Genomic DNA, 19,068 nt, shown 5'->3' with positions numbered 1-19,068 from the left:
TGCTATGGACATGAAACTCTGCCAGTGGAATGGTGGTGGAATAGAACCCCCAGTCATCCATGCAGCCTATTGCAGGCCAAGTCACAACTTGCTGGGATCAGTTATTTGCTCCCTCTCGCATTATGGGGCTCTCAGCAAACAAAGGTTCTGTTGGATTTGTTGCCAGCGAGACTTCTTTTCCCCCAAGGGTGGCCACAAAGGAAGTGGGGTCAAGCTAAGTGTGGAATGTGAGTGGTGAAGAATAGATACAAGGGAATGATCAGAGGACGCAACAGGAGTAGGGAGGTTACATGAGATGGGAAGGTCGAGTGGGTTTGTCATGAAAATGGGTGGGGGGGCATTTATATGGAGGAGCACAAGAAATAGGAGTAGGAGTAGATCATGCGGTCCATTGAGCCTGCTTTGCCATTCAGTATGATCATGGCTAATCTTGGGTTTCAACTCCACTTTCCTGCCTGCTCCTCATACTCCTTAATTCCCTGAGATATCAAAAATCTGTCTATCCCAGCCTTAAACATATTCAACAATGAAGCATCCACAACCTGCTGGGGTAGAGAATTCCAAAGATTCACAACCCTTCAAGTGATGTAATTTTTCCTCATTTTAGTCCTAAATGATCGGCTGCTTATCCCAAGACTGTGCCCCATATTTTACACTCCCCTACTAGCGGAAACAATCTCTCAGCATTAACCCTATCAAGCCCCTTCAGAATTTTGCAGGTTTCAACAAAATCGCCTCTCATTCTTCTGAACTCCAGAAAATATAAGCCCAATATTCTTAGCCTCTCATAAAATGACCTCCTCATCCTAGAGACCAATTTAGTGAACCTTTGCTGTACCACCTTCAATGCAAGTATATCCTTTATCAAATGTGGAGATCAAAACAGCACAAAGTATTCCAGGTATGGTCTCATCAAAACCCTGCACAATTGTAGTAGGACGATGTTAAGGGATGAGAGGAAGACAGTGAAATCAGGTGAGATGGGGCTAGATCAGTTGAGTGGGAGATTGTAATCACCGAGATAAGAAATCTCTAACTTCAGTAGCTGAGTGGTGGGGAAGGGAGGTGTAGTGGGTTTTAAAAGAGAGACAAGAAAGGAAAAATGAGGTGTGGTGCAAAAAAGAGTAGAGGGTTTCAGGAGTAGGGAGGATGAGACCAAGATATATTTTGAGAACCCCAGCCAGGACCCCTGAAATAAGGAAGAGTGGATAGAAGATCTGCCTATGACATCACCCACGAGAATTTCCCAGCTTTCTCTGAATGGGATGGATTGCCTACAAAAATAAGTGCTATCCTATTTTCAGGCACTTAAACCAGAGATGTACAGGACCAAATCAGAATGTTGACTCTTAAGATTCCAGTCCTGTTGAAACTTTACACATGGTACCTATGAAATGGAACCTTTACAAATGGAAGCTCTGAAACTGAATAGGTCAGGACTGAATTATGTTAGATTGATAATGAGAAGGTTCCTGGGCTATTGCCTTTAGGCTGCCGAAAACAAAGATTGTACTGTTCCTCAACATGTTGCCTATTATTACTGCAATTATCTTCAAATATTAAGGGCTAGCTCCTATTTAATAGCCCCAAGAAGCAATGTAAATCATAATTGTTAATGCAAAACCAGTCTATGCATAATACAAACTTGATTCCTAATTTGAAATGCCGCTATATGTGCAGAGGTATGTATGATTTCATCATCCCACATACCTGTGCATTCATAATGATGTTCAGTGTTTTGGAGGAAAATAGAAGGTAACTGTTACATTTGCTTGCATGAATGAAGCAACAGTTTAATGCCTTCATTTGCAACACCTCATATGTATCCATAAATCCAACATTAGCATCTACTAATAAACAATCCAAATTCTATTACTAAATGCTGAAAAAGCATGATGAGTCTTTTGATATAAATCAAGTTTAGTTTTATGCCTCATAAGTACTTCCCTATGTATTAAACACAAAATATTAACTCCGTTCTTCTCACTTTAAGTCTATAATCTTTCTCTTCAAACATTGAGAAGCATCTATTTGCAATTATGAATAGCGCTGGAAGATTTGTTTTCCTAAAGATATTTATTCAGTTTAAAACTTATAGCACACAAGAACAAAATCAACCATCCTGTTTTTAAAATGAATCGCAAGCCTAAATGTCAAAAGTCCAGACCCCATTTTCTATTGTTCATGTGGGGATTTATGAACCTTGAATATTTACAGCTAATTAAGGCAAGATAATCCACAAACTAGTAAATGCAAAAGAATTAACATAACAAATTCTCATATTAAAGAACTGAAACATTCTAAATCTGTGGAGTGAAGCTCTGCCTCTTTGTGGTGTTGCAGCAAGTGTTCCACTGCAGCACCACTGGATTTTTCACTGGGGAGTAACAAGCACCATCAATGGAACAGAGATTCCCAAGAATACACCAAGCATATTTAATTTCTCCTAAACCAAGCAGGGTTGAGTTTGTTGGTGCAGCAAAATCAAGGCTAAACAAATCCATTCCCATTTCCTCACCTTGATCAGTACTAAGATCACGGAAAATTTTGAAATAGGGAGTTGTGATGTGATATTTGTTTTTACAAAGATATTTAAAAAGATGGATGGAAGATAAAAATTAAAAAGAATTAACTTTTTTTAAAAACAGAAAGTTTTGCCAAGTTATTTATGTTGAATTGAAAGCACTGCAAAACCTGAATGCATATCCAAAAGTTGGGGGTTATCCACTGCATCAATTGTCACCTTCACTATTAACACTATATGGTCTGAAACATTTACAATTAGACTTGCAGAAAAACCCACAGAAAAATTCAGTGACCCGACATGGAATAATCAGACACATCCTGGTGACAGCATTCCTGCCTCTTCCCAATTTTCCCAGAGTCCTGGCAGGATAACTAAATGGGAAAAAAAAATGCCAAACGTTCGACACCACAGCACTGGTCAGAAATACTGACACTGGTTTAACTACTTTCTTACTGAACTTACGGTCACTTTCATTTCCTTCCTTCAGAGCACTGTCAATGTCTGGTAATTCTTCTGGTTCCTCTAGTTTTGACAATTGCATGTTTGTGGGTTCTTTGTAAGGTGGAGGCAGTCGCATAGGTGGTGGTGGTCCACCTCCAACAGGGCCCAAACTCTAAAAGAAAAGCAGAGGCCGTCAACACATTAAAAGAAAAGTAAAGCTTTAAATTTCTTGAAAATAGTGCTGTCACTGCACAACATTGATTGCCAGTATATTTATAGTTGGTGTGGCTGAATAATCTTATACAAACCATTTCTCAGCAGAAATGAGGGAAATTTACAAAGCAATAGAATGGCATGGCAAAACCAATGTGGATCATGCTCAACTGAGAGAAACAGTAAACAACATTCAAGGTTTATTAGCCAATCTAGGCATGAGAATTTTGTCTTATATGTTCTATTGTTACAATCCTGTTAGGGATCATTAATATTTAAAGAGAAGTCTGAACACCTCATCTTAATCAATAGAACTATGCCACAAGATTTTACATTTCAAAACAAAACAAACTTTATTGTAAATAAAGACTTAAATAAAACAAGCACTATTAATTCACCAATATGGTTTAGAACTGCATATGTTATGCACTTAGCTCCCACAAGAGTTGTATTCTACTTTATGGCATCTTAGAGTTATTTACTTCTGTTGGAATCACCCAAAAGTAGGACACAGTCCTCTGGAATTTACTTTAATTCACTTCAGTTCCAGTTATTCTCTGAGGCAAGATTCTTTGTTTAATACCTCTTGATTGTGGATGCCTTAATCCCTTGTTCTGGTTGCCTACTCAATGATAATCCTGTTGATTACTTTCTTTACACAAGTTTCTGTGGGGACCACTGCTGATTGTCTTCCATTCACTGCGAGTAAAAATAAACTTTCCAGCTGCTTTTCACTCCAAAAAGAGATTAAGGCTCCAGACGCATTCCATGCAGAACGATGAAGTTAATATTTTCTTGGCTTAACTGCTGGCCTGACTCTCACCTATCAGCTTTGGCTATCTTCTCTCAGTGAGCTGCAGACTGCCAGAGTTCAAATTGTAACTAAACTGCCTTTGGAGTAAATACACAGATAAATCAAACAAAATACCCTCCCATCTCCCACAGCTTATCTCCAGGGTGATGTGGCATGTTCTGGGGTGTCCTCAAACAGGCCTTTATGTTAATTATCTCTAATTTAAAAATTCTTCTGTGATTTGAAGTAAATAGATTTTACAATCTTCCCTGTTCACAACTTGCTTGAAAACTCTCCTTTGATTCCTGGATCCATATAATAATTAACATTGCTAATGAATTGACTGTCCTTTCTCCAATATCTCTGGCCCACAAAGAAATCCTCTTGTTTGTAAAGCTTCTTTCAGCTTTCTTTCATCTGAAAATACCTTATTATTTAGTGAAGTAAGTAGAGACTCTTTGGTTTCAACTGAAGTTTAAGAATGGGTCATCCAATGTTTAAGTTTTTGCACCCCTCTCTGACTTACAGATTAGCTTTTAAATGTAATTAACTTTAAGTTTATCTGAATTACATCTGCTTCAGTATTACTTATCAGTTTCTTAGCCAGATGTGTCCATTTATTTACATTTAGCCTTCAACCTAAAAGTTAGATTCTTAAAACTCGAAGTTATGTTCTAAAACACATAAGTAACGAGTTAAATATTCCTGACAATATGTAAATATAACTAACAGGGTTCAATCAAATTGTAATACTACTATGCCACAAATTGCTTTGAGCGTAAGCAAAATTGTAGATAAACACATTATAGATAGGAGAATTAGTGCTCATTCCAGAATTCTCAGCTGAATTTTAATAATGCTAATCGCCTTCAACAAGATGTAGTGTTCCTCCAATTTCTCCAGCAGTTGCAAGTATATCTACAAAGTAGCTAAACAGCAATAAAAAGTTTGCATTGTCTCATAGACTCATAGATGTTAACAGCACAGCGGGCTGCCATTTGGTCCATTGTATCCATGCCAGTCAAAAAGATCTGACTACACCAATCCCATTTTCCAGCGCTTGGCCCATAGTGCTGGAGGCTATGGCAATGCAAGTGAATATCTAAATGCTTCTTAAATGTTACAAGGGTTTCTGACTCAACCACCCTTTCAAGTAGTGAGTTCCAGACATCCACCACCTTCTGGGTGAAGAAATTTCTCAACTCCACTCTTAGCCTTCTACCTTTTACCTTAAATCTATGCTCTCTAGTTATTGACCCCTCTACTAATGAAAAAGGTGCCTTCCTATCCATCCTATCTAGGTCCCTCATAATCTTATACACCTCTATCAGGTCCACTCTCAACATTCATTGCTCAAAGGAAAACAACTCCAGCCTATCCAATTTTTCCTCAGAGTTCAGACCCTCCAGCCCAGGCAGCATCCTGGTAAATCTCCTCTGCACCCTCTCTAATGCAATCACATCCTTCCTGTAAGGGGTGACCAGAACTGCACGTAGTACTCCAGTTATGGCCTAATCAGCATTTTATACAGCTCCAGCATAACCTCCCTGCTCTTGCATTCTATGCGTCGGCTAATAAAGGCAGGTATTCCATATGCCTTCTTAACCACCTTATCTACCTGTCCTGCTACCTTCAGGGATCTGTGGATATGCACACCAAGGTCTCTCTGATTTTCAGTGCTTTCTAGGGTCCTACCATTCATGGTGTAATCGCAGACTGGGTGACCGCTTTGCAGAACACCTTCAGTCTGTCCGCAAGCATGACCCAGACCTCCCTGTCGCTCGCAGACTGGGTGACTGCTTTGCAGAACACCTTTGGTTTGTCTGCAAGCATGACCCAGGCCTCCCTGTCGCTTGCCATTTCAACACTCCACCTTGCTCTCATGCCCACAAGTCCATTCTTGGCCTGCTGCATTGTTCCAGTGAAGCTCAACACAAACTGGAGGAACAGCAACTCATCTTCCGACTAGGCACTTTACAGCCTTCCAGACTGAATATTGAGTTCAACAATTTTAAATCATGAACTCTCTCCACCATCCCCACCCCCCTCCCTTTTTTTGATTTTTTCCCAATAATTTATATAGATTTTTCTTTTCCCACCTATTTCCATTATTTTTAAATGTATTTCCATCCATTGTTTTATCTCTACCTTTTAGCCTATTTCAATTCCTTCCCCCCACCCCACCCCCACTAGGGCTATCTGTACCTTGCTTGTCCTGCTTTCTACCCTTAATTAGCACATTCCTTAGATAATATCACCACCTTCAACACATCTTTGTCCTTTTGTCTATAACATTCTTTGGCTATCTCCACCTATCACTGGCCCTCCAACCAGCTCTACCCGCCCCCCCAAACCAGCTTATATTTCACCTATTTTCTATTTTTACTTAGTTCTGTTGAAGAGTCATGCGGACTCGAAACGTTAACTGTGTTCCCCTCTGCAGATGCGGCCAGACCTGCTGAGTTTTTCCAGGTATTTTTATTTTTGTTACGGTGTAATCCCTTGCCTTGTTAGCCCTCCCCAAGTGCATTACCTCACACTTTTCCGGTTGAACCCCCTTTGTCACTGCTCTGCCCACCTGACCAGTCCATTGATATCCTCCCACAGTTTATGGCTATCCTCCTCACTATTTACCATCCTACCAATTTTTGTGTCATCCGTGAACTTCTTGATCATACCCCCTACATTTAAGTCCAAATCATTTATGTACACCACAAACAGCAAGGGCCCCTCTGCCTTCCAAACTCACTTGCTAGCATTTTAACTTCTAATTCCAGCTCAGCTTCTCTCCCCTCTGAACTACTTTTCAGGGTCCTATCCCCCTGCTAATATAGTTTAAGTGCGCTCCAACAGCATTAGCAAACCTCCCTGCGAGGATGTTGGTCCCATTCCTGTTCAGATGTAACTTGTCCAACTTGTACAGGTCCCCCTCCCCCAGAAATGGTCCCAATGCCCCAGGAATCTAAAGCCCTCCCTCCTGCATCATCTCTCCAACCATGCATTCATCTGCTCTCTCCTTCTTTTCCTACACTCACTACTGCGTGGTACTGGGAGTAATCCGGAGATTACTACCTTTGAAGTCCTGTTTTTCAATTTCCTACTTAACTCCCTAAAGTCTGCTTGCAGGACCTCATTTCTCTTTCTTTCTATGTCATTGGTCCCAACATGGACCATGACCTCTGGCAGTACACCTTCCCCCTTCAGAATGCCCTGCAGCCATTCCGTGACATCCTTGACCCTAACACCTGGGAGGCAACATACCATCCTGGAGTCATATCTACAGCCACAGAAGCACCTGTCTACTCCTCTCACTAATGAATACCCTACCACTATTGTCCTTCCACACATCTTCCTCCCACTCTGAGCAGCTGGACCACCCACAGTGCCATGACCTTGGCTCTGATTGGCTGCCACAGAGGAACCGTCACTATCACCGTTTTCCAAAGCCGAAAAACAGTTTGTGAGCGAGATGCGCTCAGGGGGATTCTCTCACTATCTGCCTGGTCCCCTTCTGTCTGGCAGTCACCCATTCCCTCTCTCCTTACACTTCCTTAAGGTGCTGGGTGACCATGTCCTGAGAAGTGCTATCCACAAACCTCTCAGCCTTGTGAATGCACTGCAGTGGCCCCAGCTGCCGCTCAAGCTCCAAAACCCAGAGCTCGAGCTGCTCCACCTGGAGGCACCTTCTGAACACATGGTCATCCAGACAGCCAGGAGCATCTAAGATTTCCCGCATAGTGCAGGATGTTCAAATCAAGGGACTGAGTTCCCCAAACATATCTTAATAAAACAGAATATGGGCCCTTGCTTTTATTTTACCCTTACTGCTACTTGAGTATTGACTAGATGCTAGATCCTCTAGATAGACCGGATCTTCTAGGTGTTGCTGATTTTCTGTCCCAGGAACCTCCTCTCACACTCTTCTCTAGGTACTGCTGATTGCCTCTCCCAGGGTCCTCCTCTTGCACTCTCTTTTAGGTGCTGCTGATTGCCTGTGCCGGGGACCTCCTCTCACACTCTCCTGTCCTGTCCTGACTTGGTTTAATGGTGGCACTCTCATCTCTGAGTCAGAAAATTGAGAGTAGAAGTCCCACTCTAAAACTTGAGCACAAAGTCTAGTCAAAGTGCTATAGTAGACATCTGCGAAATAAGCCAGTACATAGTGCTCTGAGGACCTGTTGGATGTATCAACATGCTACACATTGACATAATGCACACTGCATCCCAGACTATATAATGAAGAATGGTTTCACTGTGAAGATGAGACTTGGTCTCAACGATCACTCCTATTAGTGCATCTTCTAACAGGTAGATCAGTGGGAGGCTAAGGTCAAATAGGTTACTTCCAGGCGTTGGTTCCCTCATCACCTCATGAGGCTCATTTGGCAGTTTGTCCTTCAGGACTCAGCAACCTCGATCAGTGGTGGTATTACTGAACCAAACTTGGTGGTAGACATTTAAATCCTCCACCCAGACTACATTCTATGTCCTTGCCTCCCTCATCATTCCATAGATTAGAGTTGATTACAAGAGTTGATACAAAAATCTAGTTGTTAATTAGAAATCATTAGTTAAGCACTTTCCAAACTGACAACAATGCTAAATAGTGAACAAATGCACAGTAATCACGCTGTTTACATCATCTCCCCAGGCAACCAAACATTAATTAGGAAATGAAGGATCCATAAATAATACATAAACATTAATAATAACATAAAAACACATTTTGTTGGCTATAAAAATAAATTGCAGATTGCACATAAAAAGTTTTCCAAATTAAAGAACATACAGGCCTGAAGTTTCCATATGATTTCTGACCAGATATCAGCTAATTCTGGGTGGGCAGAATCAAATGAAATAGTGCGAATGATCATAGAATTTTAAATCTGTGTTAGTTGCACTCGATCATTTTATGTTGGAGACTTCATAATCTTCGACTCTAGTTTAAACGTTCATTTGCCCACAAAACTGGTCACAACTCCAGGTAAGACTGGCAAGTTTCCACTGATTGCAGCTTTTCAGAGCTGCTCATCATCACAATGTGATCCGATTTTCAGATGCACAGACACCTGTGGTTACATGAATCCAGCAGAAATCACCTGACCCACAGTGGCCAGGCAATCAACTAAAGCCTGATTCAGGTCTGTTTCCTCTGCTGGTGTCATAATTACTTTATTATTTAAATTGATCTGACCTTGGTACAGAAGATTTGGGTATGTATGACCAGCACTGAACTAAAACCACTCAGGTGTTTCCTACTGTGCTGTAGTAATTAGTTAATTGAACACAGCAGTGACTTGCAGTCAATTAAAGATTATTAAGATGACCAAAAGTATTAAAGCAGTCAATTCAACACCCTATTTAAAAAGTTGAAGAATGATTCATTTCCTAGGATCCCCACTTCTCCTTGTGAAGTTGGAAGATGCTATTTCAGTCACAAATCGACGGCAATTAGCTGCACTGCTTGATTGCGCCAGTTCTTGGGAGATTTAATGTTTGGACCTATGCACTAAAATTATGTGGATACATCAGCATAACTTCATCTGTGGAAAACCAGCACCAAGATCCAAGATATTCTGGGCATATTTTGCAAATTGTGTCCTAGCAGAAATGCCACACCTCAATTCCTTAGCATTATCCTTTAATATATATTACAACCGCCATTCGTAATATGTAATAGCCTATCATTTATTGTAAATGTGCATTATTGAAACACACGACAACACATTACCTGAACAAGTTAAATCAATCAAGAAAAAAACAATCCCTTGAGGTTTTAGAAGCTCAAATAGCTCATGCAATGAGAATACGATCAGCATTGTCAATGTTTTTAGAATTAATACATATAGAATATTATACTGATAGCTGTGGGTTTACTCAGCTCAAGTAAAAGAATCATAATTTAATTAGTCTACCATGAGATCTTTGGAGTGCTTTTCATTGCCTATTTTAACATAAATATAAAAAGCTAATTTATAACAAATTTTTTGCATTTATTTAGTGCTGATCATTCTCTCAGGATGTCCCAAGGGTCTTCAGGGCTAATTAATTACTTCTGAAGTGCAGTCACTTGTTTTTTGATGTTGTTGTTTGAGGGATAAATATTGACTACAATAAGAAGGAAGTCCCAGCTCTTCTTCAGGTAGCACCAGCTGAACAAGCAGACACGACATTTGTTTAATATCTCATTTGAAAGACAACATGTCCAACAATGCAGCATTTGCTCAGTTATGTGAATTCAAAACAGCAGCAGCATTTGAAAAGTGTAATTTTGTTATGTTATCAGATATTAAAATAGTAGCTAAAATATGTGAATATTGCCATGAAAAGCCACAACTCCCAGGACACTGTCCCATTGTTTTCTAAGATGTTAATCTGCACAAACTCAATTTGTTGAAGACAAGCTCCAAATAGACTGTCTTCATCAAAGGGCTTCAACAATACAATATCAAATATTGCATTAATTACTCAGTTTCTATTCTTCTTACTACAATAGGTGGCATTGAATAGAGCTCCACAAGCAGCTTTTACATTGGTACCACCAGAAAATATGCCTCATCAAGAAATTGTTGCCATAAACTGGAAAATCTATGGGCTCTAATCCAGTTTGAATATAATTCAATGTAATGTTTCGCTTAGCATCTTAAGGTTTTGTCTCTTTGCACCATTTATTTGCAGTTACATCCAGAACATTGGTCGGTATCATTCCAGCCATCTGATTTGAAGGGACATCTAGTGGGCGTCTAACATAATGTAGTTTACCACCATCTAGATTGTTAAACCAGGATAAACCATCTCGATGTTGCACTGAGTAAAAATACAAATTTTATAACACAGGATCTGTTTACAGAAAATATGAAGCATTCATGTGAGAAAAATGACTGGCAACTCCTCAAGCTGTAGTGATAGTGATCTAGTTTACCACTTCTTCCCAATCCTGGAATCTTAACCAGTTTCATTAAAAAGTTAATTAATAGTTAAATGTATCGTCGTTCTTTCACTGTTACTGGGTCAAAATCCTGGAACTCCCTTCCTAACAGCACTGTGGGTGTACCTACACCACATGGACTGCAGCGGTTCAAGAAAGCAACTCACCACCACCTGCTCAAGGGCAACTAGGGTTGGGCAATAAATGCTGGCCCAGCCAGCGAAGCCCACATCCCATGAATTAATAAAAAAAGTTAATTAGAAGTAAGAGAACCAGATGCCAATGTCAAACTCACTGGGAGATTCAAGTTTTAAAGGAAGAAATGACCATCTTTTCTGCAAGAAGAATTAATTATGAATACAGGTAAAGTACCACAAATCCAGCACCCTCGGACCAACACTGTGCCCGATTTTCCCAGATTTTAGATGTCCAATCTGGCATGTTGTTCAAAGTAATCCATTTTGTTATCATGCAATAGGTTCATGCAGAGTCCTATATATCAGGTTTACACCCAGTTCTCATGCAATATCGATCTTCAGTTAACTGTTTGTGTTTGGCTTTTTAAAGTTTGAGCGTGTGTTGCCAATCAGAATCAGAGGGAGTAAGCAACGATAAACCCGTGCACGAAACTAGAACCGATCCAGAGTGGGGCTCAACCTGTACAATGCCTGACCAGTACGCCATTATAAAAAATGTCCAGTTAATCAAACTGATTTGTTTTCTTTGTGGACATTCATCTGGGAAAACATTTTTCAGCTGATAAAAACCAGCGTGCAATGGCTCAAACAGTAATGTTCTCTACGACAAAGTGTTCAGTTTTCAGACTCCGCCGGTTACTGGGTAGTCTGATTTTAGGTACTCTACCTGTATGCCTATTAAGTCTTTTTCATGCCATCGGTATCTTTGGAGTACAATGTAATCATAATAATTTGCATCAAAAGTGTCCTTTTTATTCCTCCGTAATTGGCCTGGATTTTTGTGTTTCTGTATCTCACCCAGGAGACTGCATGGCTTTGGATAGGTAGGGAGCATCTTATTGTGATGCACTGAGCATCATGACTGCATGGGACCTAAATGGACCAGTTGATCTTTTCCTTTCTTACACTTTCATGCAGTCATATATTCCACATACTACTAATAACTGACAAAGATATCATCTTAAATTTTTTCTCAAATCCAGGGTAATTGGTTCTCAAATTTCTTGGGTAATTAACCATGGGTGGAATCTATGGGCGGAAACATCCCAGATTTGCACTAAGTGTGGTAGCAGGTGTTTTACCCGCCAGCCCCTTTTCACGCCGTATTGACCCATTCCCGCCTCATTCCGGGAAAACACTCCAATGCGCCTGCCCCGCTGTCATCTCAGGCCTTCAGTAAATCAGGCACCATATTTACAGGCCACCCCTGCCCAGAGCTAGCACTATTCAAGGAATAGGAAGCTGTTGGGAACTGATGGCTGCCAAAGCGAGGAAACATGCAGCCCCCAGACTTAGTGACACCTCCCTCAAGCACCTACTGGATGCATTGGTGGCTCCCCGCGAAGTTCTCTACCCCCGCTCTGGGTGTAGACCAACAAGCAAGGTCCCTCAAAACAGCATTGAAGGCAATGGCAGCAGTGGTCAGCGCCAATGCCCTGCAAAAGAGGGCAGCCATCTGGTGTAGGAAGAGGATGAATGCTCTCATCTGTTCTGCCAGGGGATCTCACTCTTCTCATCACTCTCAACTCACACACTCACAAATACATCACACATCCACAGGGATCTCAACCTCAAGGGACAACCACAAATAATTCTCTCACACACCCTCACATCTCCATCAGGCTCATATCCTCTCGAGCTCACGTCCTCATCCCATCCATGGCTCCGTTCACAACACAAACATTCCATGCAGTGCCATGTGTCCTGCTCACACTCTCTCCATCTATTTCCATGCAGGAGAAGCTGGCTGAAAACAGCAGGGAGAGGTCTGAGTATGGAGGTGGAGCGGCCCGCATTAGACCCCTCACCTACTTTGAGGAGTGTGCCTTCACACTGACTGGTGAGAATGTGGACAGTGCCTACGGCAGAGGTTGCCAGCAAAAACCTACATGAGGATCCTGCACCATATCATCCCTCTCTCAACGCAACTGAGAGTGCTCTCCTGTTTTTGACTCAGCTGCCATGCATTTATTATCTCTACTTTGGTCCACAGGGAGCTCTGCCAAGCGACTGACACCATCAGCCAGCCAGTCTCTCAACACCATCCAGGTCCATGCCTCCAGCGAAGGCAACACCTCCTCCATTGAAGAGCTGGAAATAAGCAGCCTGGAAGACTCGTCACAGCACTTACCCACACCCTCCACCAGCACAGAGACACACACCTCGGTGGGACCTGGATCTAGAGCAGACTCAGGTTCACAATCTGGTGGTCACCGCACAGACATGTGCCCGCAGCAGGAACAGGCAGGTTCAGGCGAGCACCCCAGCACTTGGAGGACAGCTGGGGAAGAGGCATCTGTGAGGGCCGAGTCAGATGACGAGCCTCTGGATTCGGCCTTCCAATTCATCCTAGAGAATCAGCAGAAGACAGGGGAAACATCACGGGGAGCTCTTGGAATCCCTCAAAAGAGTGGCATGCGAGTCAGACGAGAGCATTCGCCTGCTCTCTGATGAAGTGGTGCCCACATGTGTGCATATGGAGGTTTCCATGGGAAGAATGGCGGGCACCATGGAGATCCTGGTCCAGCAGAAAGCAGAGATGTGCACTGCCATGGGTGAGTTCTTGCAGTGGCAACACGAGAGAAACAGGGCACTTTGACGTCCCTCCAGGTGCTCCTTCCCCATCAAGGGGTGAGGCCGGTGCCCTTGGGCACCCAAAGGGAGGAGCAACTGAACACCTTGGGTCATCTACTCAGGAATCTCAGAAGCTGTCCTGTCCCTCCGAGTCCCCTTTGCCTGTGACCCCATCAACCTCGTCCTCTGTCACCTCAGAGTGAACAGCTGGCATACAGGAGGACAGCCAAAGGAAGCTGGGCCCTCAAGGCCTCGGCTCTCCAGATGGCCCACACCGAAGTCATCAGAGGCAAAAGGGCCAACCATTGCACAGGCTGTCTCCACTCCTGCTGATGTCAGAGCAGCACCTATAAATGGTAGGCCTAGAAAAGTTAAGAATTTCTGATCACAAGTGGTTGCACGGGTGAACACATTTTGTCACTTTATAATCTGAAAATATATTCACTCTCACTGAATAATGTTAATGGTGTCTTTCAGCTTCATTTCCAGGCTTCATGAGTTTCCCACACTGCATACCCCCACTAGCAGTTCAGTTGCATGCAGCCTGACCACGAGTGATTCTGGAGGGAAAGATTTCTATGTGGCAGGAACTTTCAGAGCGTCGTGCAAGGATTCTCCCACGCACCCGGAGCCTTCCTCTATCAGACTCAACTCAACATCCTGAGCATTTTCAATGCTGCCTGTCAGGATTCTCTTTCAGTTGTACATAAGAGCTGACCTGCATTTCTGCCCACCCACTGATAGAACTCCCAGCACCTGTTCCTGCCCAACAGGAGGCTCCTCTCACTTTCGGTTTCAGAATCTTGGTGGTTGTAAAGTATGTTTTCAGCTCCCCCATCCTTTTCCTTCCCCAAATCACCCATGTCCTCTCCCTCCATCACTGTTGACACACTGGCATCACCTTCCATCTCCCCACCATTACCTACCAACCAGAATCCTTTTCCTTCCAGGATGTCCAGGTGAACATGTGTGTTCCCTATCTTCCCGAGAATACTACCCCCAGCCACATTGACCTCCCCAATCTCCTGCCTCCCACTCCCTGGGTCCATGTCTGCGTCCGAGTCTCCACCAACCACCCTGAAAGTCCAAAATACCGCTTACCATCGCACCCTCACCCTCCAACCCTACCAACTCACTCTGCCCTCGATCATACTCACCATTCCTCTTACCATGCCCACCCTCAGTTTGCTCCAAAGGAGGCAGTTATTGACTCCACAGACCCCTCCCTTGCACATTCACCTGGACAGCCCCGCCCCTGCCCCCCACTCCTTCCTCCAAACTTACTGCTTCCTCCACCCTTACTCCTTCCTCCCCCTGGACTCCTGCACCTCTCCGAACTCCTTTCTCCCCCTGAAGTCCTACCCCCTCCGAACTCCTGCCTTTACACCTTACTCCTTCCCTTACACCTTACTTCTTCCATGACACTTGCCTCCTCAGTTGCCACTTTCTCCCCCTTTACATCCTCATAAACATTACATAAACTGGCATAAGTTCTACACTCACTCCGTGCTTCCCCATCACCCTCACCCCACACTAGCCAATGCCTTATTATTGACCACTATGGTATTTTATTTGACCCCAAGCTGAGTTAGAACCCCTAATACTCACCAAATAGCTTACTTTCACCTTTGTAACATTGCCTGCCTCTGATCCTGCCTGAGCCTACCAACCAAAAAAACCCTCATCATGTCTTTGATGATTCCAATATTTTCCTTGCCAACACCTATACTGAATAAACTTCAGCTCATCCAAACTTCTGTTGCCCATATCCTATTCATCACTGTGTTCAGATCTCTTCCTAGCTTGGGCCCTTCCTCTCTCTGTAACCTTCACAAGCCCTGCAAACCCATCCTCCAAACTCTCCATTCTTTGAACTCCGACTTATGAATTTACCGACTCCCTCACCACCCTGCCAACCTTCACCCCTTGCTTCATAATGTGCCATTTCTTCCCTAAACTTCTCCATCTCTCTCTCTCTGCCTTCTTAATACCCTCCTTAAAATCCACTACTCTGACCATGTTTTGGTAAACCATCCTAATATCCCCGTCTTCGTCTTGCTGTCCATTTTTGAGTATAACTCTGAAGGGTTTTGGATGTTTTTCTATGTTAACGGTACTACATAACTGCAAGTTGTTTTTATCGTGAGAAAAGATAATTTCCTCCTCCATATTGACCACCGTAGTGAAAATACAAAAAAGCACAGTGTAATACTCAGTTCATTTGGAACTGAATTCCACTCTTTGAATCTAACATTTTCTCTAAAAGTCATATTGCTGTAATCATGAAAACAAAAATACATGAAATAATAGGAAAGTTGAATAACAGCAATGAAAAGGATTCTCATTCTTTATCTCTATAAAATACATTTAACTATGAATAAAAAGTTATTTATTATCAGAATACTCTTTTTTAAGAGATTACCTTTACTAGTTTTTTCCTTTCTCTTTCCCTTTGTCCGGGTTTGTTTTGATATATAGAATATGGCTGTTAGACAGAAATCCAAAATAAATTCAGTTTTAAATGTCTTGCATTTCAGTGCATGAAAAAATACAACTTCTTTGCGTTGCACTACTTGCATTCAACGTCAACAATCTAAAACTTATAAATGATGCATTTTGCTCCTTTCTAATCATGCTGCTCTTCATGACTGATGCAGGTTACACTCTTTTGCACATTCAAATTAAGGCCCTAATGCTGTTTTGAGGCTCCCAATGTTTGAGTTGTTGACTCGAGTCAGTAACTGGGCACGAGCCTGACTTGAATCTATTTTTTTTTTTGACTTATGACTTGATTTGGGGAAAGTTGATTTGAGTACATTCCTCAGTTTAGAAATTTTTTTAAAAATCCTGGCACGATACAGTAGATCAACGTTACCGCACAAACCACAATGTATGTAATCCATCACAGGTTTTGTTTTCCTCCTGCCTGATCTGACCCACCACTGATTGGCTGCCTTGGAGACTTAACTGCTGGATCCACAGCAATGCTTGGCCGAGCAACTTGTCAATCAGGGAGTATAAGCGCCAGATTCCCCATTCCTTCCTTTGTCGCTGATCTTGTGTGAGGGGAGGTATGTTTGTTGCTGTCAGTGGAAAAACCCAGGGGTACAGGAGGCAACTCCAAGGCATGAAATAGACGAGTTGGCCTGGCTCCTGCCGGCACATGAAGCCCAAACACAAAAGCTTTCTATGGTCGTCCCTGACCCAGCCCTTCCATTGCCACTCCCAACCGACCTTTCGAAGGCCACCCCAGAACCAACTCTTCCATGGCTGCTCCCCACCCAGCTCTTCTATGGCCATCCCAGACTGGACCCTTCCATGGCCACCCCAAGGGAGCAGGTCATCAGCACACACAAGCGAAACCTCAACAGTGTTACATGTCTTACATGTACTAACTGCATTGAAATGCTGAGGTCACTTTGGCAATTGCTTCACGTATAACATGTGTTTTATTCTGACAAGCTATACAAGAATCATGTCATCATCAAAAGTCAAATCATTTGGTTATAAAAGCTGTGAAAGTTTGGTCACAAAGAGAACTGCTGCCTGTAAAACGTGTGGAATAAAGGTAGTTGATGGCCCTGCGAGAACATCAAATTTCGTTTGCCACCTGAAAAGCCATACTGAAAAGTAAGGTTCAACATTATTTTTTCACGAATTAAATGCAATCTTTACATGTGCTAATGTTTGAAGAAATGCCATTCTTTTTTTGAATTTATAGCTCTGAATGACTTCAGGGATTATATTAATTGTAATATTGTCATTGAAATCTTTCATCATGAATGACTAAGTAGTTCTGGTAACGTGTAGGCTATGATTAATTTATAATCGATTATCCTGTGGCTAATGTCAAAAAATGTGTGTCCAGAAAGTAGGCAAAGTTCATATAGCAACAGGAATAGGCCTCCTATTTAGGATTATTATTGCTCAGTAAACAAATGGAACAAAGTAAAGGCTTCTTCAATATCCATGTGCATTTTAATCCCTATCAGATTTGTAGGGTATGGTGTAGGAATGCAAAAAGGATAAGAGGACAGGTTACTGACTTTCACTTTAAGAAAAACATAACTTGTGACTTGACTTGACTTGGTTATAACTATAAGATTGATTTGTTGGCTGCAACCTCATCCTTCTCTATCAGTGCACTCTTTACACCATCCTACAGTGCAGAAGCTTCATTTGTCTGACTCTGGCGATTTGTGCATTCCTCCTCTCCTTGACCGCCACTTGTTGCTGTGTCTTCAGTTATCTTGGGCCCATGTCTTAAACTCTCTTCCTAAGCTTCCTCCTTCTCTACTTCCCCCTCCTCTCTTAAGGATGGATGCAGAGATGAAGTTTTCCCTGGATTGGTGGGGGGGGGGGGGGGGTGGTCTAGAACAAGGGGTCACAGTCTCAGGACAGGGAGATGGTGGCATAGTTACATTGTCATTAAACTAGTAATCCAGAGACCCAGGGTAATGCTGTGGGGAGAATTTGCATTCAATAAAATATCTGGAAATAAAAATCTACTGATGACCATGAAACCATGTCGATTGTTGTAAAAACCCTTCTGGTTCACTAATGTCCTTTAGGGAAGGAAATCTGCCGTTCTTACATAAGATCAACGTGGCTGATTTTACATGCCCTCTGAATTAGTCTAGCAAGCCACTTAGTTGTATCAAACTGTTAAAAACAAGTCAATATCGACCTAGGCACTGGAAATGACAACGGCAAACTCAGCCCTGTCGACCCTGCAAAGTTCTCCTTATTAACATCTGGGGGCTTGTGCCAAAATTGGGAGAGCTGTCTCACAGACTAGTCAAGCAACAGCATTGTCATACTCACAGAATCATACAGATAATGTCGCAGACACCATCACCATCTCTGGGTACGTCCATTCCAACCGGCAGGACAGAGCCAGCAGAAGTGGCGGCACAGTGGTATACATTCGGGAGGGAGTTACCCTGGGAGTCCACAACATCAACTCCGGACTCCATGAAGTCTCATGGCATCAGGTCAAACATGGGCAAGGAAAGCTCTTGCTGATTACCACGTACCACCCTCCCATAGTTGATGATTCAGTACTTCTCCATGTTGAACACCACTTGGAAGAAGCACTGAGGGTAGCGAGGGTGCAGAATGTACACTGGGTGGGGGACTTCAAATTCCATCACCAAGAGTGGCTCGGTAGCACCACTACTGACCAAGTCCTAAAGGACATAGCTGCTAGATGGGTCAAAAGCAGGTGGTGAGGTAACTAAGAGGGGAAAACATACTTGACTTCATCCTCACCCACCACAGATGCATCAGTCCATGACATTATCGGTAGGAGTGACTACTGCACAGTCCTTGTGGAGACGAAGTCCCATCTTCCCATTATTGATACCCTCCATCGTACTGCATGGCACTACCACCA

General features: G+C 42.6%; 1 protein-coding gene across 6 annotated transcripts in view; it reads right to left on the bottom strand.

Moving 5' to 3' along the window:
• The window catches only part of patj (PATJ crumbs cell polarity complex component), a 398,928-nt gene that overhangs the window by 200,883 nt on the left and 178,977 nt on the right, over positions 1-19,068 (bottom strand). For 5 of the 6 annotated variants that reach the window (XM_041208336.1, XM_041208340.1, XM_041208341.1 and 2 more), the window contains 2 exons: positions 16,096-16,158; positions 2,990-3,140 (listed from right to left, as the gene is read on the bottom strand). In XM_041208336.1, coding sequence (XP_041064270.1) covers positions 2,990-3,140; positions 16,096-16,158 — 214 coding nt within the window. The remainder of the gene's footprint in view (positions 1-2,989; positions 3,141-16,095; positions 16,159-19,068) is intronic. The other variant, XM_041208338.1, reaches the window with a different exon arrangement.

Source organism: Carcharodon carcharias, chromosome 16 (assembly GCF_017639515.1).
Source record: "Carcharodon carcharias isolate sCarCar2 chromosome 16, sCarCar2.pri, whole genome shotgun sequence".
In the NCBI taxonomy this organism is placed as follows: domain Eukaryota; kingdom Metazoa; phylum Chordata; class Chondrichthyes; order Lamniformes; family Lamnidae; genus Carcharodon; species Carcharodon carcharias.
The sequence above is the reverse complement of the archived record's forward strand: the minus strand, read 5'-3'. Positions and strand labels throughout refer to the sequence as shown.